At 35.2% G+C, this 23,584-nt stretch overlaps 1 protein-coding gene across 1 annotated transcript in view; it reads left to right on the top strand.

The window, feature by feature from the left end:
- ROBO2 (roundabout guidance receptor 2) overlaps positions 1–23,259 on the top strand; it is a gene marked incomplete at its 3' end in the record, with an annotated part of 582,226 nt that extends 558,967 nt beyond the window's left edge. Inside the window, exons 24-28 of the mRNA XM_082624487.1 lie at positions 2,965–3,170; positions 12,143–12,325; positions 14,564–14,737; positions 20,961–21,233; positions 23,024–23,259. Coding sequence (XP_082480613.1) covers positions 2,965–3,170; positions 12,143–12,325; positions 14,564–14,737; positions 20,961–21,233; positions 23,024–23,259 — 1,072 coding nt within the window. The remainder of the gene's footprint in view (positions 1–2,964; positions 3,171–12,142; positions 12,326–14,563; positions 14,738–20,960; positions 21,234–23,023) is intronic.
- Between the last annotated feature and the right edge of the window lie 325 nt (positions 23,260–23,584).

Genomic DNA, 23,584 nt, shown 5'->3' with positions numbered 1-23,584 from the left:
AACCCCAGATATTCTGATTGCTTGGTCTGGGATTTGACTAGGGTCAACCAAGGCTGGACCACTGCCACTGCCACTCCTTACTAGCTGTATGACAATGGGCAACTCGCTTAACACTTCTGTGCCATGGTCCCCCATTTGTAAAATGATAATGGTAATAGGAATTGACTCATCTACAAAGTGAGAGGGCAGTCCCCCCAAGACCACCCTCACTTCCGACACTATGTACAAGTTTGGAGAGTCCCCAAGTCTACCCCCAGGTTCAAGAATCACTAGAAGGAGCCACAGAACTCACTGAAAGCTATTATACTTGAAGTTATAGCTTATTATATTGAAAAGATACAGATTTAAATCAACCAAGGGAAGAAATGCGTAGGAGAAAGGCTAGGAAATTCCAAAGACGGATCTTCCATTTGTCCTCTCCCAGTGGAGTAGTGAAAATCATAATTTCTCAGCAACGTAGTGTGACAATATGGGTCAACCAGGGAAACTCACATGAGCCTTGAGTTTCAGAGTCTTTATTGGGGGTCTGTCACATAGATGTGGTTGACTATCTGCATGGCTGACCAGGGTCTATGGCCTTGCCAGAAGGTGAGCTGATATCCTGTGACTCAAAGTTCCCTCCATAAATCATATAGTTAGACTTTCTGGAGGAGCCTCTGGCCTCCAAGTAAAGACATTTTATCAGATAGGATGTTCTAGAGCTTAGAGATTACCTCTCAGGAGGACAAGGCAAAAGTCTAACTTCTCTTTGGGCAAGGTCAAATTCTTTATTTCACACCATTGTTTTTGGGAAGAATTAAATGAGTTTACACTTGTATAGTACTTAGTAAATTATCTAGCCATGTTATAGCTGTGATTATTCAGAAGGCTTGGGTTTTCACCTGAGTTGTTTATTGCTGTCTTTCCACTCTTAGAGCCCCACTTAGCGAGTGCTCCATAGGCACTTGCTGAATGAGTGAACAAACTAGCTCTTGTCCACCTGCCCCAAGTACCCACTGAGCACACCCTGCTTCTCTCTCTGAGTATGCTTCTGTTCATCCAACAGTCCTCCAGAATGCCATGCTGACGCCCCATATAGGAGGTATGAGTCTTCATGTGTTCACACAGGACCTTGCCCTACTAGGATGGCAGTGCCAGCCCATCTGGGCTGCACATCGACATCACAGGAGGACTATTTAAAGATAATAATTCCAGTCTTCACCTCCAGGGATTCTGTTCATATTGACCCATGAAGTGCCGAACACAGTGCCTGTTACTAGAAGATACTTAAAAATGTTATGTACCCTTTTCCTGTTCATCTCCTAATTCTCCCTAATTCAAGGAATACACTTTCACCACTCAGTGTGTCTTGGTTCCATCAAAAGGTGTCAGCAGTGCTGTAGGACTAGAGTGTTGGTCTGTTCGGTCCTTCTCAGGACCAAAGTGCAAATTATTAGACAAGAATGGCTCATGTATACAAATATCACTTTATATTCTCTTGCTCATGACTTGACTCACTCCATCCCCACTTCACAGACAGAATTTGAGGTTACACTTAGAGCAAGAAGTTGCCACCAACACTCAAGATTTTCTGTGAAAGTATTAGTTAGGAAACTTCCTGACTTTCCAATGAATGAGATATGATGAATGCCAGGTAATAAATGGGACCTCAAATGCCTTATCAGATTAAAGATGTGGGCCTGATGATATTGAGGTAGCTTCCAGAACTAATATTTTAGGTTTTTTAACATTAAAAGGTCTAGAATCTTGTTAATATTGGAGTTGGTTACAAGTTCAAGAATGCAGTTGGGAGAAGAATATTAAACAAATTCTGGAAAAATGAAATATTTTCCCCATAAATGCAAATATTAAAGAAAAATAACCTTGTATCTTTAATTCAAAAACTAACCATAAAAATGCATAAATCACCCTTAACTCCAGTGGTTTTTTAAGTATTTTGTATCAAGGCAAAAAAAAAAAAAAAGACAAATGTGTCAAAACATGCCATATTTCGTCTTTAATGACAGTAACAAATAACAGACTTACTTTCCTTCAGCATTTTATGGTTTAGAAAAAACTCCTAAGTAGTCACAAAACGAGCTGGCTGGACTATAGTGTCCAGCTCTGCATTTTACTAGCCATGTTATTTGAAACTTAAGTCACTTAAATTTGAACCTCCCTTTAAAAAATTCTGAAAGAGAGGTGATAATACCAGTTCTGTCTACTTCCCAAGGTTGCAATTAGAGTTATTCATTCATTGCAACTGGTTTATTTGGCACACCTCCTGTTCTAAACACAGAGTGCTGAGATGAATCTTTTCTGCCTTTGAGGTGTTTAAGACTTTGGTGGCTAAGACAGATGCAAAAATATTAGCTAGAGCAAAAAGTAGCCATTCCTCCCCAGTTTAACCTAAACTCGTTAAAGTGGAAACAATCACCCAGCCTGATTCCTGGGGGATCGTGCAGAGGAGGAAAGTCTCATAGGGCAGCGAATGGGCCATGGTTGGAGGGAGAAGGTGTTGGTATTAGATTTTCATGTGACATCTTTTCTTCATAAGGACCAGCAGGGAACATGGGTTACACAGGCTGAGTAGAACTTTGACACAAAACTGGGAATGTAATTGTATTCTTTTTGGACCAAAAAAAAAATCAGTTTTAAATAGATATGTGTGATGAATATTCCTATTCTCCTTTGGGTGATTTATTTGCACAAAAATGCTGGGTCTGTATTCTTTTTCCTCTGTGTATTGTCCCGTAAATACCCACAGAAGAGTGTAATAGTCTATACTGTTGTTACTGTTTCGGCAAGTCATGTATACGTAGACCATTGTCTCTGCTGAAATGTAAGAAAGCATAGTAAGCTCCAGAATTAGTTAAAGGAAAGCAAGAAAACAAAATTAGTTACCACAGCAGGCTGTTTCATTCTAATTACAATTTTGTGGAATGCTAACCAGTACTTTTTTCTTCCTTCCCTTGTGAATCCTAGGCATGTTCAAAGCAATAATCAACCTCCGCAGCCCCCGCTTCCACCATTAGGTTACATGTCCGGAGCTTTGATTTCCGATTTGGAAACAGATGTTCCAGATGATGATGCTGATGATGAAGAGGAAGCTTTAGAAATCCCCAGGCCCCTGAGAGCACTAGAACAGACACCCGGATCCAGTACGGACAATCTAGACAGCTCTGTGACAGGTAATGGAACTGATTTAATAGGAATAAGTGACCCATTTGTAATATTAAAATGCATCGAAAGTCAAATACTTTCTTATGTAAGATTTATTCCACTCCATCTATTTCTTTAACATTTTTAATATGTTAATATTAAACACAAAATTCAAAAAGGATTTGGAAATACTTTTGCTTTGCTGCAAAAATGATAAGAAAAATTCATGAATTTTAAAAAGCTTTAAAGACATGAAAGAAAATGCAGTTATATCCAGGGCTTTCATGAAAAGTTCACTCTACTGGGGAACCAAGTCTATTACATAGAAAACCTTGACTTTTAGAAATGATATATTTTGTATATCAGGAGCAACATACAAAGTGAATGCAATCTTAAAACGCTTCTTGATATTTCACTCCGTAAAATCATTCACTGATGAAAATAAGCAACTCTTCAGAATAAGGCTCTCTAATGTGGCACAAGGTATTATTTTTAGAGGGGAGAAAATGTATAGCGAGATAAACCATACATTTATGCATTTCATATTGTTGATCCAATAATTGCTCCTCTGCCAAGAAATAGTTATTTTTGCTGTTTACCCCTTTGACTTCCTCTGGCCTCCTTCATTCACCAAGTGAAAGGCTGCAACTGGTATCCACCTAGGATGATCCCAGGATTGCCACCTATTTCCAAGCATTTAAATTTAGCAAATTGTATTTTAAAAAACTTAAATCCTAATGTGTACACAATGACTGTGGAGAAAAGTAAAAATTCAGTCTTTCTATTCAAGTAGGTATCCGTTCTTTGATACACACACGCAAATGCCTCTTACGTGACTATAAAGACATAACTGCTACAAATGTGTTGCCCATGCACGTCCTATCCTTGAGTCTTCTCTCTATACCACCCATTTCTATATTTACCTTCATGACACTCTTCATTCTAGGAGTGCATTTTACCACAGTCCATTTAATTCGCTTTTCCTCCAACGGCTTCTTAATTTGCACACATTTCACACTGTGTGTTACAGTTCAAAAACACTGATGGAAACTCCTTTCTGAAAGTGATGGAGAAGCATAAGTACCTACATGTTTCCTCGGCACGACTTCCCGAATTACACAATGTCATGCACGAGCCTACACTTTTCAGGGTTTCTTTTTACCTGGGGGCTGTCTGCATGCCGAGCTAATTAAGATTTAAGAACTGCAGATAAACTGCTGTGATTTGAAATCCAGATCCGACTGAAGGTGGCAGGGCAAAAGTTTAAATCTTTGAATGCAGAGAGCTAACTTTTTACTGCACTATTATGTTAAGCCCCTTTGCCTGAATTTCTAGCATAATCTCCTTCAGGGTAAAATCTGCATAGTTTTGCATGTCTCACTGCTGATACTGGACTCTTTTCTATTAGGAATGCAGTAAAAATTGCAATGATAAAAGTCAGCCAGAGCCTATGTAGTTCTTTTCTTAAATATTATAATGTCAAAGATGATAAATATATCTATAAATCAGGAGAAGGTCATTTTGAACTTTTACATGCTCACCTGTTAATAAGATGTTTCACTGTTTAATATGACTGCGGTTAAAGACAATCTGAATTTCTCCTTGTAGCTGGTATAATGTTCATTCCAAATGAAGCTTTTATTGGTAAGAAAAAGTCTGTTTTCCTACTTGAATTCGGTGCTTAATTACTGCCATATATAAAAACCTCAAGGTGTTTAGGTATGCATTCTACAATGAATTTATCCTATGAATAATATCTCTCCTTAGTTAGTAAAAGAAGTTGCAGTCTACACCAAAGTAGCCAAGCAGGAAATATTTTTGGGGTTTCTTTGGGGTTTTTTGGATTTACAATAACTTTGTGAGGAAGGTATGATCAAAGATTTAATTTGCTTTCTAGGGTGTAAGTGTAATTTAAAGTAAATAAAAGTTAAAAATAAAAGTAAATATAGTTTTTCAGAAAAAAAGGATGTGTGTGTAGGGAGTATGTGTACAGAAGAGTGTGCATGTCTGAAAGTATAGCCTGGGTTTGTGATTATGTGTAAGGTGTGTGTGTGTGAGTGTATGTAGGAGTGTGTATATGAGCATACGTAGGATGTTGAGTGTAGTAGAGCATGTGTGTATGTGTGTATGTGTACCTGGGGGTGGCCCTGAGATGCATGTGTGTACGGATCAAATTCTACAGAAACCAACATGCTAATGAATATTGCTCTAACGTGTTTATGTTTTCTTCAGACACTCAAGGCTAGTTTAATGGTGCTAAATGAGGTGGGCAATAAAACAGAGGCTATTTCCATTGGCTTTGTATGTTTTTAAGATGGTAAGTGCCCACGGAGAGGATTCTGATTTTTCCGCAAATTACTTTGAATTCTAAATTTGTGTGTGGTGTGAGTAAATGAGTCATCACTTTCATCTGAATTCTCTATTTTCATTTTCATGAAACTAATGACCATTTTTTTATGTAATAGAACTAACAGTTACGTACCAGTCCTTGAAACTCTAAAGCCAACCAGAACAAAAGCCCAGTGATAACACAAAGATGGGCTAATAAGGCTGTATATAAAATTATTTAGAATTTTACTTCTGAAATATGTTGCATTCCAACAGCTGCCACATTAAGGAATATAAGCAGTTAACAAGGTACAGAGCCTATTTTTGTAAAGAAATAAGTATATTATTTTCAAATGTTTTCTGAACTAAGTAATTTATGAGGGACTTTAAATTTGTTGAAATAATGCTTCATGAATGGAAAAGGCCAAGAAGAAAGAAAAATATCAGTAATTCTATAACCCATAACCTCAGTGTCTTAGTCTGGTTGGGTAGTTATAACAAAATATCATAGACTAGGTGGCTTAAACAACAAACAGTGGAAAGCTGGCAGGTCCAAGATCAAGGTGTGGGCAGATTGGGTTTCTGGTGAGAGCCCTCTTCTTGGCTTACAGGAAGCCATCTTCTCACTGTGTCTTCACATGGCAGAGAAGGAGGCAAGCTCTCTGATCTCTTTTTATAAGGCCCGTAATCCCACCCTCATGACCTCATCCTCATGACCTCATCTAAACCTGATTACCTCCCAAAAGCTCCACCTCAAAATACCATAACGTTATGGGTTAGAGCTTCAGCATATGAATTTTAGGGGGATGTCAACATTCAGACCATAACATTCAGGTGTGGAAAATGTATTTGAAAATCTGTTATTTATTGATTTCCACAACAAATATTTATTGAAAGTCTATTCCTTCCAACCACTTGGCTAGGAATTTAGATTTGGTAATAATAGTAATAATAATAACAGCAACAACAACTTGCACATATATAGCCCTTAGTACACCCAAGGCACTCTTCTAAACAGTTGCCTGTTTTTTATATAAGTGGCTTAGTGAGCTAAGAATGCTTCTTACATTTTTAAAGGGCTGTAAGAAAACAAGAAACAAACAAAAAGAAAAAATAAATGACAGACAGCAAAACCTAAAATATTTAGTATATGGCATTTTGCAGGAGAAGTTTGCTGATCCCTGTTCTAAGGTTTTAACATGTATTAACTCATTTAATTGTCACAACCCTATTTTTATTCTCATTTTATAGATAAGGAAATTGAGGCACAGAGGGGTTTAAAGACTTTCTTTAAGATCTCCCACCTGATAAGTCACAGAAGAATGTTCAAAATCAATCAGCCTTACTCCAAAGACCAGTTATCATGATCCCTGCTCTGGAAATGTTCAACTGTTTTCTCATCTTTGGATTTAGCATATTTAAGAGGAAAATGATTTCCTGGTCTGTTCTTCTCTCTCCCTTTCTGTGCATGTGCATGTATACATATATGAATAAATATATATTTATACAAATACAACACATTATTTTATCTCTGGAAACATTCATTTTTACCCCTTATACAGTTAATCAAGATCAAAAATATTAAATTTTTAGATGTAACTTTTATTATTTGTTTTTCTCATATTTCATTCTGTATTCAGTTATAATGACTCATGCCAACAAAATTCAACTCTCATAGGGAGTCACATTTTTATAATTTTATTTTAATTTATACTTACAGTTTAAACCTACTTGGTTGTAATAAAGTACAAAAAATGTTCTGATTACAGCACATCACACTCTTTTTTGTCTAGAAAGTAAACATACAGGATTGTTTCAGTCTTCAGGAATATGCTTGTAATATTTCTTTCTAAATGGCAAACCCACCACTTTTGGGTAACAGGTTGGGGGAAACCTTTAATACTTTTTTCTTTGACTTCCATGGTGGGAGTCAAAGGTGAGTGTTTCCTGGATTTAATGACTCCAGCACAGGAAAAAAAAAAAAAAAAAACAGAAGGCAATAGGAGAGAGGGCAGGAGAAAAATATCCTGAACATGGAGCCAAGGTTCTAACTGCGTCAGTGATCACAAATAGTAAGACTGAGAGTGAGTGCTGTTAAATGAAACAAATAAAAGTTTCCTTGACTGCTGAACCCCACATAAATACCCTGGTTGAAAGGAAATCAGGGCTCTATATTTTCTGTATTTTATGTCTTTGGAGGTTTTTGTTGGAAGTCCCAAAGCAGATTATTTTGAAAACAATAAAACCTGGCAGCCTCACCACCTTACCTGACCACACAGCTTTTAAAGAATTGGCCACTTAAAAGCATGACCTGATGCCTTACTTTTGTTGCAAAAATTTAAGGAAAATATTTTTGTAATAGGGAAATTTCAGAGGTAATGCTAAAAATCACTAAATAATTTTCTTAGACATTCTCCACAGCTCTGATTTATTTAAAAAGAAATTAAATACACACTTCAAAATTTAACAGATAAACATGGAATATCATATATTCAATTTTTATCTGGGTAGAACAAATTAGCTGGTGTCATAGGTCGCAAGGAAGATATTTTTTTAATTTCTTATTTTGCTTTCCCTTTTATATTACACATTCCTTTCTCTCTGAGGAATGTAGGTGAATTGTTGTGTATGCAATATGTTTGAGTGAAAGAACTTCTAAATATTAGAAATGTTTTTCTACATCTAGGCAGAGGTCAATATTTGGATTGATTTGTCCAAAGGCACTCAGAGCTGAAGATTTTGTTTAACAGATAGTTGACAGATTGCACTTAATAGGAAGAGTTCCTGGATTAAATATTGGCTGAAAAAATGGGGGACAGCCAGTTTTTGTATCTCATAAAAATGGTAATGCAACAATTAGCAGGGTCATATTATAAAGCATACACTTTACTCTAGCTTAATGGGTCTAAGGATGAGCATCTATCAGCAAGGAAGGATTTAGCATAAAATGACATGTAAATGAATTGATGACTGATCATAAATTAATTTTAGTGCTGAAGACATAATGGAGATACAGCAAGATGCCACTTTATCGTGGTATTTTACTGCTCAGTACCATTTTGCAACAGCTTAATGTCCTATCTGCAGTTCTTCCTTAACAGCTTGAATACATGTGAGATTCTTTTTGGCCTTTCAGCAATTTTTAAACCTGAGAAATTTGGAAAGATGGAAGATGCAAACACAAATAAATCTGGCTATGTTACACAAATTCATTTTTCATTAAATGTTTAAATATGTATTGATTATGTTTGTGTCTATAACATGTCAAATTGGTTTGGATTGCTTGTAATTTGTGAAGAATCTCTACCTTCGCTGTTTTACCTAGTTTTCATTTCAACTTTTGTGGTTATGTTTACATTTATGAAAGAAAGCCAGTTATCAAAAAAAATGGCTTACTTTCTAATTGATGAATCACTGTTTTTCTTTTCTTATAATCATTGTCTTTTTTTGGTAATAGTTTACATAAATCTTCAGATAACCTTTGATGTTTAAAAATAAAGAAAAGGAAAGAATGGTAGCCACAGAGAGGTGAAATCAGTAATCATTAAATAAATTTTAACAATTTTACACTATGGAAGAAATTTAATATATGTTATATACTTTTTTACTCATGGTGTATTGCCAATTTGCCTTAAAAATATTTCCCGCAAATGTAGCCATTCCATATATCATAAGTACTCCATATCTCAAATAGAGAGAATGGGCTGTCAAACATAAAGACAAAGGAACAAAGAGGGAAAGAAAATTTTTTCCTTCTGTTTGTTTCCTTCTTGCCCTCCATTTTGAAGGCAAACTCAACTATATTAAGCTGAGGGCACTTGCCCCTCTTTAGTTTGTTGTGATGAGGTTTCCTATTGCCCATTATAGGCAAATCACTATGGCACACATCTCTTCAACCTGAAGTCATCTATCTAGTTTCTTTGCTCTTTCAGAGAGTGGTGAAAAAGAATATCTTTCTGTATTGACCAACACCCACTTGAAGCCATGTCATTCATCCATGCTACCCTGTCTTCCCAGGGAAGGGAAAAAAAGCATCAGGGAAAACTTCATGAATAACTGGAATTTCTGAGTAATAGTAAGGAGCATTAACGATTGAGATAAAGTCAGAGCAAAGACCCAAAGGCCGGAAAATAGTTGATTTGTTTAGGAATTGGCAAATCTGTATGTGGAAATCCTCATATGAAGGACTAGTTACATCACTGCTTTCCCCATTGTCCAAGTAATCAACAAGAGTTGACTTACCTTATATTCCTTAGTTAATAAAGTTTCTGGGAGTTATTATGAGTATGTTCTTTCTGTAACTAAAGTAAGGCCATTGCTAGGAAATTACACATGGAATAGAATCCCATGCAGAATTTATACTGAATAATGAAAATATCGAAGGCATTTAATTCATTACCCCAATGTTCATTGAATTTTTACTGGAAAATGTCCCTGTATATGAGGTATTAAAATGAATAATAAATAGTTCCTAATCTCCAGAGTTCCACTGTCTGGAAGAGAAAACATATATGCAACAAACACTAGTTTGTAGAGATATGATATGCTACCGTATGCATACTATTTGAAAAACACAAGAGGTAGAGAAACTGATTCTCTCTAAGACAGGGTTGAAGATGAAGTGGAGTCAGGGTGATAAAAGAGATGATATTGATTTGGACTTTGAAGTTAGGCACTGGGCAATAGAGTTAGTAACAATCTAGAGGTGTGTCAAAGGAATGAGAGGCCATGGGACTGAACTGGCTATTAGAGGGAATGGGACTGGAAAGGTAGGCTGGGCTAGATAATGAAGAACCTCAAATACCTCAGTCAGTGTTTAAATATATTGGCAAACTAGGTAAGGCTTTGAATGGAAAGACCGAGTTATGTGATAAATGTTCCAGAAAAAGTAATTCATATGACAAGGAGGAAGATAGAAGGGACCAGAAGGAAATCAGTTAGGAGGAGCTTAGGAATGAAACTGGAGATGTAGAAAAGGAGATGCTTGTTTGGAGAGTGAGTTTCAAATAGTCGGCACAGATTTATTTGCAGATTTCAGCACACATTTAGAAATACAGAAAACAGGACATAGAAGGGACCAAAACTGAGCTTTCCCATGTTTCCAAAGTATCCTCAGTTCTAGGGTTTCATATTCTTTTGTGATCACTGGCTGAATCACTTTGATTTTTTCTTATCTACTGTAGCATTATATTGCAAAGCTGATTGCATCATTTCTCCTCCTTTGGGCTGTTGGTCCTTGACTTGTGATTATTAACTCAGAAATGGTTCTCTCAGAGCAGGCTCAGTTGCTGGTGTTATCTTGGCTTCCTTTCAGTGGCCTGTGTCAAGGGAATTTGTTTGGAAAGTAAAAGGTGTATCTCCATGCTTTTGGCAAACAGAATCAAAACTCTTTCTTTTTCTGCTACACTTAACACCCTTTTAACTTCTCTGATCCTTCAAACCCCTCCAGTGTCTGTTCTCTCTGTCTTGAAAGTGCATAAACCCGTGTTATTGTATCCTGGTCCCTGAACTAAAAGTACAAACACTTTATCATGGCAACACTTCTAACTCTACTGCTGTCTCTTAAATATTAGAGTAAAGGGGGAAGAAAATCTATGGCACTTAACTTTAGCCTCTTTTATGTGTTTGTTTTATTTTGGAATATTAAATTAGCTTCCTATAAATACTTTGTGCTTCTCTTTTTAAAAATTTGGGGTAAGCAACTCTTGGTATTTTTATTGTGTCATACACTAACGGTACAACAACCTAAATAAATACTGTAATGTTAATTGTTTTAAGTAATAGATAGTCTCAGTGTGCTTTGGTCTAAGAAAAAAAGGATAAAAGTGTAAATGACTTGCTAAAAATTAAGAATAAGCATTATTTCTCAGTAGCATTGTATTTTGCAGTTCTTTACACATAAAGCTGTGATACTTTTCCTCTATTGCCATGTTGCACTTTGCAGAAAAATCCATGTTAATGTCAATGGTATTCTTTATAATGATTAATTTTCTAAAATAAAGATTAGTATTAAAGAGAAAACTGGAGGTCTTAAAGTAATTGAAAAACAAAGAAATCATACTAAGCTTTGAAAAAATAGAACTTTTCAAAACTAAATATTTTGTTATATTCTAAGTCTATTTGCTCTGGTATTATTTAAACATTTTTGATTATTAGTGTTTGTTATTTCCTGAGTAATTAAATTTTTATTTTAAATTATTGAAATAATTCTAGCCCTTCTGCAGTATTTGAGTGTAGATTTCATGAAAATTATCACTAGTCTGCATTAAATTCAAAATATATTCACTATTTGTTCAACTGAGTTCTTGATAAGTTGAATTAAACACACTATAATTTATTTCAGTAAAAATGTTTTTCTCTGAAGTCTAGGCCTTAAAATATACATAGCAATTCTCTTTTAGAAAATAATAGTGTAACAATTTAAACAATGTAAGAATGGAATCATACAGAACATGTTTTGTTCATGTGTTGAAAACAGATACATGTCTTAAATGAGCTTAATTCTTCTGCACTAGAACTGTTTAAAACATGGATGATGCTTGCACATGGCTAAAGAAGTCTTTACCTCAAGGAAGAGTGAGGAGTGAAGGCTCTTGTTCATTACTATAGTTATGTACAAGCAGATGAGCTATCCAATATATACAACTCACTAGACGACTACATTTGTTTTTAGGTTCAATGGTAAATGGATGGGGCTCTGCATCTGATGAGGATCGTAACTTTTCTAGTCATAGATCTAGTGTAGGTAGCTCCTCAGATGGCTCCATCTTTGCCAGCAGCAGTTTTGCACAAGCACTGGTGGCAGCAGCAGATAAAGCTGGTTTTAGGCTGGATGGAACCAGCCTTACAAGAACAGGTTGGTAGACTGAGTCAACACTCTTTGCATGAGAGAATCTTGTCCTTGGACACTGAGCTATTTATCTTCTGTTCTTTCTCCTCAGTAAGTCTGACTGCAGGGTTTTCTTTAATATGCATGAACACAGTTTGGATGCTCAGTTATCAGAACTCTCTTCTGATGCTCCCTTTGCAGAACCAAGAATAGGCTTCTACTCACCACCTTCCATCCTTTGTTCCCCTTTCCCTTCATGGCTCTGCTGATTAATTGGAATATGCTTCCTTCTTATACTACAGCAAAGCTGCAGCTCAGATTGCCATTAAATTTTCAATAACTCACACTTTGCAAAATTCTCACACAATCAATAATGTACCCAGTGATTAAAATTATTCAGCTTTTATCTCCATTACTTTCCTTTGCCCCATTTCTTTCTGCAAATGCATTTTCTGGAAAGGCTTTCTCAGCATGGGGTGAATGGGTCTGAGGCTGTCAGTCTAACAGTTCAAATGGCTGATGGTCTTATTAGTTGTTTGGCTGTTAAGATTTTAATCCAATAATTTATTATTTGTTTTAAAGGATGCTAATTAAAAATACACCCACTGCATTTGCAAGTTAAATAAAATGATGACTACTTGTGTATTGCTCTTTATCACAATCTAATTTTGGTTTCTGAAATTAATAAATAATAATAATATAAAAGACCAAATATGTAATTTTTCACATTTCTGCTCATTAACTCAAAAATAAATGTGGGATTCACTCTATTAATAGATCAGTAATTTTGTAATCATTTGTTTTACTGAGCAAAATAACTTTGGCATGATCATGTTACATGACTATGTGTACTTCTTAAATGCACATAGAAGAAACTTCTGATATATGAATTAAACTGAGTTGCCTTACAAAACAAACTAGTGAAACTCTAAATACATTTTAGAAATCTTAATAGTATTCAAATAGTAAAGAAAAATAAATGACTTTGACCCTTCACTAAACTCTCAAGTTATAAAAATGAGTCTTGGAAGTTTTCTTTGAATTATACCATCATATAATGTTATACTATTTCTTTTGAGTATGCACTAGGTATCTTCAAAGTAAAGAAGATTTTCCAAGCATTGCAGAGGTTTATTTTTCATATAGCATCTGAACTAAAATATGTTGTAATATAATGGTTATTTGAATTTTCTTGCTTTCTAAGGCATAAGTCAGAAACTTTATGTTGCCTGAGTGCTTTTTGTGGCATAGTTATAAGCAGAACAGTGAGAAAGTTCAAGGAAACTAATGAATTAGAAGGCACAAGTACATATCTTGCATGTATGATAATAGCTAATAAAGCATTAAGCAATATCATGTAACATTGACTTAAAATGTAACTATATACAGTAATTTTGAATGAAATGAAAACATGCAATAAAGAATAAATACATGTACATAAACCAACCCTCTCATACCATAATAATCATGTTAGTAAAATTGTAAGATATTGAAAATTTATTAGCTTACCTTTTGCCAGAATATATTTCCGTGTATATGTACACTAAACTACAAGAAAAGGACATAGCACATTTCATTTTTCAATGAGAATTTGGAGTCTGCTCAAATACAATACTATTCATCAGAAAACACCTATTGCACTTTGGATATACAAGGTGATTTTAATCTACTATCTATCCTATACTATACACTAGTGTTATTGAGTTTCTGCTAAGAGAGGTAGAATTCATCATGTATGTATATGGGTGATAAGGTCAATTAAATATATGTATCTGAGCAGACCTTTCATGTAAAATTTCAAATATAATTACTACAGGACATTTTCTGTGCTCAAAGAGAGTTTGTAAGATTCCAAGGGTGAAATTTGATTAAACAGATAAGACAGTACATAATTCACTTTAGAAATAGCTTCTTTAATTTTAAGGAGTAAAAGCTGCATGAATTTGCCTATATCTATGAAAATGTTAGTAAGATTGTCAAGGTTAAATCAAAATATAATCAAGGAATATTGAGTTTTTGGTTAGTGGTTTTGTTTCATATTCATTTGTTTAAGTTTTTTCAGTGGGTAGTATATTGTTTATAAAAATCAGACCAACTAACTGCAGCAGGGCAGATTTTTTTTCTATGGAGATGCATCAGTATTTTGAATCTTCAAATGTCATCTCCAGGAAGGTTTAGAGACTAGTCTTAGAGCAGAAATACAAGACAGAATCAAGGTCTTATAATAACATTCTCTATACCTCATTCCCTTTGTTTATGTTTTAGGCAAAGCCTTTACCTCCTCTCAAAGACCTCGACCAACCAGCCCATTTTCTACTGACAGTAACACCAGTGCAGCCATGAGTCAAAGTCAGAGGCCTCGGCCCACTAAAAAACACAAGGGAGGGCGAGTGGACCCACAACCAGCATTGCCTCACCGAAGGGAAGGAATGACAGATGGTAGGTTTGTTTCCTTCTCTCGTCTCCTAACTGAAAAGACATGCTCTGTGCAATCATTAACTTAGATTAAAGAAGCTATGGTATATTAGGCATTGCCTTGTTATATAACCAGGCTGAACACCTGGCAATGTGGTCTTGTTTCAATAAAACACCTTCTTTTTTTTTTAACAATCTGGAATTATTTCTACATTATCCAGCCCCAAGAAATACAGGCCATACTTCTTTGCAATGTTGATTTTTCTGCTGTTCTGGCATTTTCCATTAGTGCTTTTTAGTGAACATTCCTTTTTAAGATTAAGGAAGAAAACATAAGTAGCATTGCAGTTGCCATGTTGTTGGATCATTTTTGAAATTGAATTAAGATATCTTAGATGGTATTTCACTTTTGAAAAAGACTGTAGTGATTTCCAATTTAGTAATTTTTTAGTTTCATTAATTCCAGGGCTAAAAATATGCAATAGATCATCTGGTTGATGGATCAGTAAACTTTTTCTGAAAAGTCCAGATAGTAAATATTTTTGGCTTTAGCGAGCCAAACAGTGTCTGTCAATACTACTCAACACTACTCAATTGTAGTGTCTGTGAAGCTACAGAAAAAATGTACGTGAATGGGTGTGACTGATTTCTTATAAAACTTTATTGACAAAACAGGCAATGGCTTAATTTGGCCCATGGGCCATAGCTTGCTGAGTTATTTCAGTTCTTGTATTTATGTATAGCATCCGGTCTTTGAGTATTTGTTTAAATACTGCTAGTTTCAGGAAACAAAGTATTATTGGATGATATCCTTGCTCAATAATGAGTAGTTCATCAGCTCTATATTCAACTTAATTCTCATATGTTTAAATATAGGACTAAAAGTATTTATCCTGAAGTTTTATCCTCAGGAATATGTAAGATAATATATGTAAAAAGCCCAATATAATGTCAGACCCAAAGGTAAATTTCTTCCCCCTTCTCTGCACTGTCTCCTGCAAGCACACACACTTTTTCCTGAGATAGTACTACTAAACATCAAAAAGATGAACCTAGCCAAGCTGCACATTAGAACCATCTGGGAACTCTTAAAATATATCCTGGAGATTCTGATGTAATTGTTCTGGGGTGACAACCAGTCACGAGTATTTTTAAAGCTCCATGGGAGAATCTAATGTGCAGTCAGCTTTGAGAAGCTATAACTGAGTTCTGTGCACTCAGCTCAGTCTCTTAGACTTATCATTATAGGACAGAATGAGGCTTAGTTGGAAAAGAAGTATTTGTTCTTTATTGGTTTGGGGGTAGGTCCTTAGCTGGCAGCCACCATTGTGCTTTCCCCTGTCATTTTATAATGCTAAGAAGATTTTAAAAGCCAAAATAACTTGGTCTAAAAGCCTTCAGGTTTACTTATCTTTCCTGCTTACTTTGTCCCCATTGGAAAGTGTTTCTATGGAATGCAAGGGTAAGGGTACAATCAAGATTTTGATTCTCTATAAGTGGATATCCTGTGGTGAGCAAAAATGCTTATTACCTCCTTTCTGCCTCAGATGATCTAAAGATTAGTTGAGCACTTGAAGCATTGATCTTGTTCCCTCTAAATAAAAAGGACTACTCTCACTGATATTCTAGTTACAAATCTCGGCATTAATAATTTCGTGTAATTTTCCTGATATGAATATCATGGAGAGAGGAAAAAATCCAGGGACAATATGGGTTTTTTGTGGCTTTTCCAAAATGTTTGAAGATCATGTCCAGAATATGTGGAAGATATAAAATATAAATCAGCAAAATAGAGAGCTCTTTTCTTTCTTCCTAAAACACTTTCCTTGCAACCTTTCTTCAGGATGTCTAGTTAAAACAAGCTACCTCCTAGTTTAAAGCATGATCAATATATTGCTTGTATTTCTAAAAAACAAATAGGTTCCTAACATTTCAAATTTACTGGCATTCCAAAAAATGTTATGGATTAGGTGCTATTAGTAGATACATTTTGGAAGTGGTGATATTGCAAAGCAAATTTTGGCTCACATATCTTTCCAAGTGTTTGATCCAAAGACGTATTAGTTATGACACAATGACATTTATTTTGGATAGCATTCTACAGACTATCCTTAAGGATTTTGTTATTTTACCACAGATGTATATGTCATAGCTTTTGTATGGTATGAATCCATGCATCAGTAATAAATTTATAATATTTGTATATAAAATCAAACTGTTCTTTTGAGGAAGGTTGCTATTTAGTAGCTCTTAATGTATAGACATTTTACCATAAAATTTTTGCATTATAGATTTTAGAACAGTGTTTTATGAGTACATTAATCAGAGTAATTATTGCTAGCTGCTATACCAAACAGCTTCTATCCCCTCAGTGCCTTAGCACATTAAGCATTATTTCTCATGGACACAGTGATTTATAAAAGTCAGGTGACTCTCCTCTAAGTTGTAGTGTAAAGATGTATGCTTCTTAAATATTGAGACACCATTATTTCCAAGATGGGACCTTGATGGTTTCTGAGTGAGGGGAAGACAGAACGTAGGTGATTATTTGAGAGGTTCTATGGCTAGTCCTGAAAGTGGTACATGCCTCCTTCAGTGGCAAGAACTCTGTCACATGGCATCAAACTAACTACTAGAGTGGGAAAGTAATCTTCCCTTGTGGCCAATAGAGGAACTGGGAGTGGTAAGCAACCTCAGTCTCTGTCTCAAAGACTATGCAAAAACTCACACACATGTTAAGGAATATTCTTCTCCCTTGGATAAAGTCTCACCTAAGCAGGCATTGTTCAGTTCAAATCATCTATTGCATTTGCACAAGCCAAAGAATATCCTTTAAAGCAAATATATTGAGCAATGCTAAACAAAGGAGGCAGAGAGGTAGTGCTCTATCTGTCAGCCTTTTTTCCCATCTCCTTCCAGCCTGTCCTCCCCTCACCCTACTGTCTATTCAGAGAAAGGGCTCTTTTCCAGCTCTACCATGGACTAGCTTTGACCACTGAGCAAATTTCTTTATTCATTTATCTATTCATTCAAATATTTATTAAGCTCATACCAAATGGCAGGCACAATGGGAACCATACAGACAAAATTCCTTGCCCTCTGGTAGCTTACATTCTAGTGAGAGAAGATAGATAAAGACCAACATAAATATATAAGTGAAAAATAAAAGTATACAAGATGGTTGTAAGTGTCATGGAGAAAAAAAAACATAGGAAAGAAGTTGAGAAATATAGAAGTGGGGGGAGTTTTAAACTAGATTGCTCAGGGAAGGACTTAACCAAGATGATGACATTTGAGAAAAGACTGGAAGATTACAAGGGAAAGAGCAATGATGATATCTGAGGAAAAGTCATTCCAGGAAATGAGAACAACAAGTGGAATCCTGAAATATTTGATAAAAAGGAAGAGGAGCAGTGTGACTGAAGCAGAGAGAGCAAGAAAATAGACTGTGAAGTCAGACAAGTAAGTGAGGACCAGCGTTCTGTAGGACCTTTAAGTTTCTATAAGGACATTGGCTCTTTACTTTGAGTGGGAAACCACTGATGGTATGTACGTGTGTGTGTGTGTGTTCATGTCTGTGTGTTTAAGGCAGAGGAGTAACAGGATTTTCCTTCTATTTTTATTAAAAAACAAGTCATTCTAGATGTTAGGTTGAGATAGACTGAATGTGCTTCTATGTGGAATCACAGAAACCACATGGGAAATTGTGGAAGTAATGTAGAGAATAGATGCTAGAGGTTCATGTCAAGCTAGAATCAGTGGAAGCAATGAGAAATGTTGAATTCTGAGTATAGTTTGGAGGCAGAGCCTGCAGGGTTTGTTAATAAAATTAATAAAGGCTGTAAAGCAGGGAAGCCAAAAATTACTCCAAAGTTATGGTCAACGTGTAGTAATTGAGATGAGGAACACTAGGGAGGAAGTATAGTTTGTGGAGGAAAATCTAGAGCTCGGATTTCATGTGTGAAATTTGAGATACTTTCTAAACATCAAAGCTGAGCTCTCCAGTATGGATTTAGTTAGATGAGTCTGGAGTTCATGGAAGGAGAGACCCAGGCTGGAGATATTTAATTTCTTTATGCCTTTTCTTCTTACCTAAAAAAAAGAGTATAATAATGGCACATATATCATTGAACTGTTGTGTGCCTGACAATAGAAAATCCTCTGTAGGCCAGCCAGAGACTCTTTAGTGAATTGATTTAGTTGAAATGAATCAGCAGAGAAATGAATAATAAATTTAATTTAAGTAAACATATTTGATTACATACTTTTATTTTTTTTCCACAGCCATTCTTAATCTCATCTTTTTTCCAATTTGTTTATTTCAATGTGCTTTCAATGTTCTTTCTTCTTAGACTATACAAACTCCAAGGATATTACCTAATTACATAGTCATATAATTTCAGGTTAAATTAAATAGTAATCAGAATTTTAGCTAGCATAAGCAGATGCCATTTTGGCCATTTGAAAAATTAAGCTGCTCTGATGGAGAATAAAAATCGGTGACAAGATATGTTATTTTAGAAGCAAATATAATAATTTCCCCCCAACTGGCAGTCTTAAGTCCAATTACTCAAATGAAATAATTAATTTACATTTATAATAATACAAACTGAAGGGAGTCAGTGTTGAATATAAAGAAAATACCAAACTCATTGGTGGATTATTCAACAAACAGTTTTCTCAGTATTGGATTAGCTCTTCATTTTGGAAGAAATGTTCCAATTGCAACTTTATTCTCCCAGATAGAAAACCTGTTCCCTTCAATAATTAGTAATTCGTAATCTAACAAGAAGACATACATAAGAACTGGAAATGTTGCTCCAATGTGGGAACTCCCGAAGCAGATATGGAGGAGATTTTCATTGTTGGTTCAATGGAGGATGGTATTATTTTGTTCATAAAAGAGAGTATGAAGCTTCTTAATAAAGTCTTTAAAAGGAGCAACTTAGCCTTCCTTAAAGAAATTATGTTTTGTACACAAGAAATTTATACTTTCCCCTTTCAAATTTCATGAACAATATTATTAGAAACAAGTGCATCACTACTAAAATGGCATGGGAAATAATTACCTATGTTATATACAGTATCCTCTATTAATGATATAAGTATGTATATTGTCCACGATATTTGATCTTTGTGAACAAATAACATAATTACTGATACTTTAAGGATGAACAAAGCAGTTTGCAACAGGATTCCAGAAAAATGAGAAGAAAATAATCCAAAAGAATGTGAGAATGTTTAGAAGCTTTCAAAATCTTCCATAAAGTAATTTCAGGACTAGTATAATAGTATAAATTATATAATAGAACTATAATATTTAAAGAAATATGAAAGAAGGGACTATGATTTCACAACTAAAGACATTCAAAATATAAAAGTATCATGGAAGGAAAAGCTAGTAAAAGAAAAATGAAAAATTAGCTGAGTTTTTGAACTTTTAATTTTTTCATATCTGATATTTAATGTAAAGAGCTTTTATGAAAAATTATCTATTCCACTACATCTCAAATTTTTATGATGCATTGTCTGCTCTAGCACCATGAAGCATATTCTATCTAAACTCTGAACATTGGTTATTACTTATTAAAATTAATCCATTGGAAGATTATAATATATTAGTTGTAACTCATTAGCTAACTCATGAAACGAACAGCCAGAATTGGTTGTCAGGCAGAATGTTAATTGCATTTAATAAATGTTAGCTTAACCCTTTGACTGTTGCTAAATGTGCCACGCACACGGATAAGAGCAGTCATATGCTGTATATGATATGGCATACAGTTCTTAATTTCCCAAGGGCAACATTTCCTATGGAGATTGGCAGCGCAGCTTTTATTATTCCCAGGGCCTTTTATTAACACAGCTGCTAGGATTTCTATTCACTTTGTGTCTTGGTATTTCTACTTTGGGGAGGTGGCAGTGGACAATGGATTAAAGATGGAGAAAAACCATAAACTGCTCTTTACACCTTGAGCATCAGCCTCAATGTGCAATTGAAAACAGTCTCTATGTACAATAGTCGGATAAAGCCAGTTGATTTTATTTCAAAGACACTGTGGTTAAAAGATAGCAAAGAGATCAATAATGTGCATTTTAGATATAAATAACTGACCTTTTCCTCCCCCAAATTCATTTCGCATAGGTGATACCTTTAGGAGGGCAAGGGTTTTTTCTTCATCTTGAATTAAAACCTGTACTTTTCATTACATTTTAGTCCATTCTAAACATTATTCAAAATTTTTAGATCTTCCACCACCACCAGATCCCCCTCCCGGTCAGGGTTTAAGGCAGCCAATAGGCCCGAGCCAGCATGCTGGTAACGTGGAAAACTCAACAGAGAGAAAAGGAAGCTCTCTGGAGAGACAGCAAGCATCCAACTTAGAAGACACAAAGAGCTCTTTGGATTGTCCAGCTAAAACATCCCTAGAGTGGCAGCGACAAACCCAGGAATGGATAAACTCCACAGAACGCCAAGAAGACATACGGAAAGCCCTCCACAAACAAGGTGTTGGACCAGGTGTGTTCTGCACAGTCCCAAGAAAGTGTGGACTTTTACCTTTTTTTTTCTACCAGGTATCTTGGAAATGCCAGTTGTTTAAGGACATCTGAAATGCGTTTGCTTTAAATCACTAATTGAAGTTGGAATTCCGCAGCAGAGATCACGAGCACACCCCTTAAGGCTGAGTCAGTTCAGTGAGGGTTGCTCCTCAAGTTTACCTCTGCATAGGGTCTTTGAGCTCAAGAGACCTCCAGGCTTCATCTGCAGTGCTCAAGAGACCATTTGATTTTTTTTTTGTTTCTTTTGCCTTTTAATGTTTGTATTGAGTCCTTTTAGACCACTAAATTTCATCTTTAGTGTCAGTTGAATCTCTGCCTTCAACCGTTTGTTCATTTTGACTGAAGTAACTAGTCATTTTGAGAGGAAAACTCGCTTCAGTCAAATAGGTAAATTAATGGAAATAACAAAGTTGCAAATAAATAGGCAATCACAAAATTCTCATATTAGAAAAGGTTAAACTGGAGCCTGCACTTGCTCCAAAGGATTAAATTTAGTTGATAACACTTCAATGAGAAATGTTTTTGTTTATAACTCAAACTTCCTGGAAATGTCACAAAATAAGTTTCATGGTTTGTGGTTGGATTTTTTTTGGTAGGGGGATGTTGAGCCACTTATAGAAATGGATTTTCTAGAACATCTCTTCTTATGTCAGGATTCATTGAGTATTAAATCATACACACACACACACACACACACACAATTGAAAGAGTTTCCTTACACATTCTTTTATTCATTCGGACTCAGTCTTTTCTGGATATGTCCTCTACTCATGCATTTTCAATAATTATATTTTGTCACAACTTGGTGCTTAAGGTTTTAGAAGATACAGTTATAAAAAAGCCAAAAGATGATAATATTAGTATCTAGATTTAGTGGAACATTTAGGATGCTTACACCTTTTAGGTTGTGAGAGAAAAATCATGTGACCCTTGTCATTAAAGACTATCTAAAAAGAGAAATACTAAATTCAGTCAGCATTTTTTCTAGTCATCTAATCGCAGTAATAATAACCCATACCTAGAAAGAAAGAAAAAACAGAGAGGTGGAGAGAAAGAGAGGGGGGTAAAAAAGAAAGAAGAAAGAAAGCAAAAAAAGAGAGAAAGAAAAAAGTTATTTCAGTGTAAGTATTTAGTAATGCACATCATGAATTATTTTTAGAGAGATGGTACATAAAAAGAATATGGACATTATTTATTAAAATGAATGTTTCTCTTTTTCTTTTAAGGAAATACACAGCTTTTCAAATAATGTATTTCTATCTAAAGAAGCAATAGAAATTTTAAAAGCTTTGTTTATTACACTGATATATACTTCTTTATCTAAGTTGATTGAGAAAATGTTGCCATAATTTAAACTAAAACAAAAATGATGTTCCTTCCTTCTTAATGAAAAAAGTAAATTGCAGCCTCTTTGGACCCAGAAATTATTCTCAGAAATGCTTTAGTTAAACAATATGATTATTGTATGCAAATATCTTTTAAACTGAGTTTAAATTTTGCAAATAATATATATCATTAGATACTTATCCCAAGATCTCTTTTAATTTAATCCTACCTCAGTTCCTATTGTCAGAAATGTTGCTTGCACATAGAAATTCCTTTACTATTTGGGCCTTATTAATCTCTTATTTTTAATTTTACTGAAGAGTGGAATCATAAAATAGCCTAGCTTGAGCTTAGTATTTAAAGTTAAGTTTGTTTTGCCTCCACATTGCTGTTCAACTCAACCTTTTGTGTTTCTTTTTTCAGAGGAGACCTTGGTGCCCTACAGCAAGCCCAGTTTCCCATCTCCAGGGGGTCACAGCTCATCAGGAACGGCTTCTTCTAAGGGATCCACTGGACCTAGGAAAGCCGAGGCACTGAGGGGAAGCCACCAGCGCAATGCCAGCGACCTTCTTGACATAGGATATATGGGCTCAAATAGTCAAGGACAGTTTACAGGTGAATTATGTAAGTGCTTTAGGACGTTTAAAAGGCTATGGTGATTCAGAAAGATGACTGGGTTAATAATGTAAGGGAGAAAAAAGTTTTCCTTGATGCTCTTAGGATCTCTGACTGGGTCTGAAAGCCAAACTGATGAGATAGATTAACAGGAAAAAAGCATACAAATTTTATTGAATTTTTACATGAACATGGAGCCTTCACAAGAGAATGAAGATTCAAAGTGACCAGAGCAGGAAACTTTTCAATCCTTTAGACAAAGAAACAATAAATGCATTTAAATTTGGTAAGACAGAGAGGTTTGGGCTAGGGGTAGTAAATGGTGGAGAGGTAACTGAGAATATAAGGATTAGTCTAACAAGGTTTGTT

The sequence above is a fragment of the Mesoplodon mirus genome (assembly GCF_964341445.2).
Source record: "Mesoplodon mirus genome assembly, chromosome: 6".
Lineage (NCBI taxonomy): Eukaryota > Metazoa > Chordata > Mammalia > Artiodactyla > Ziphiidae > Mesoplodon > Mesoplodon mirus.
This window is presented reverse-complemented; position numbering and strand designations above follow the sequence as displayed.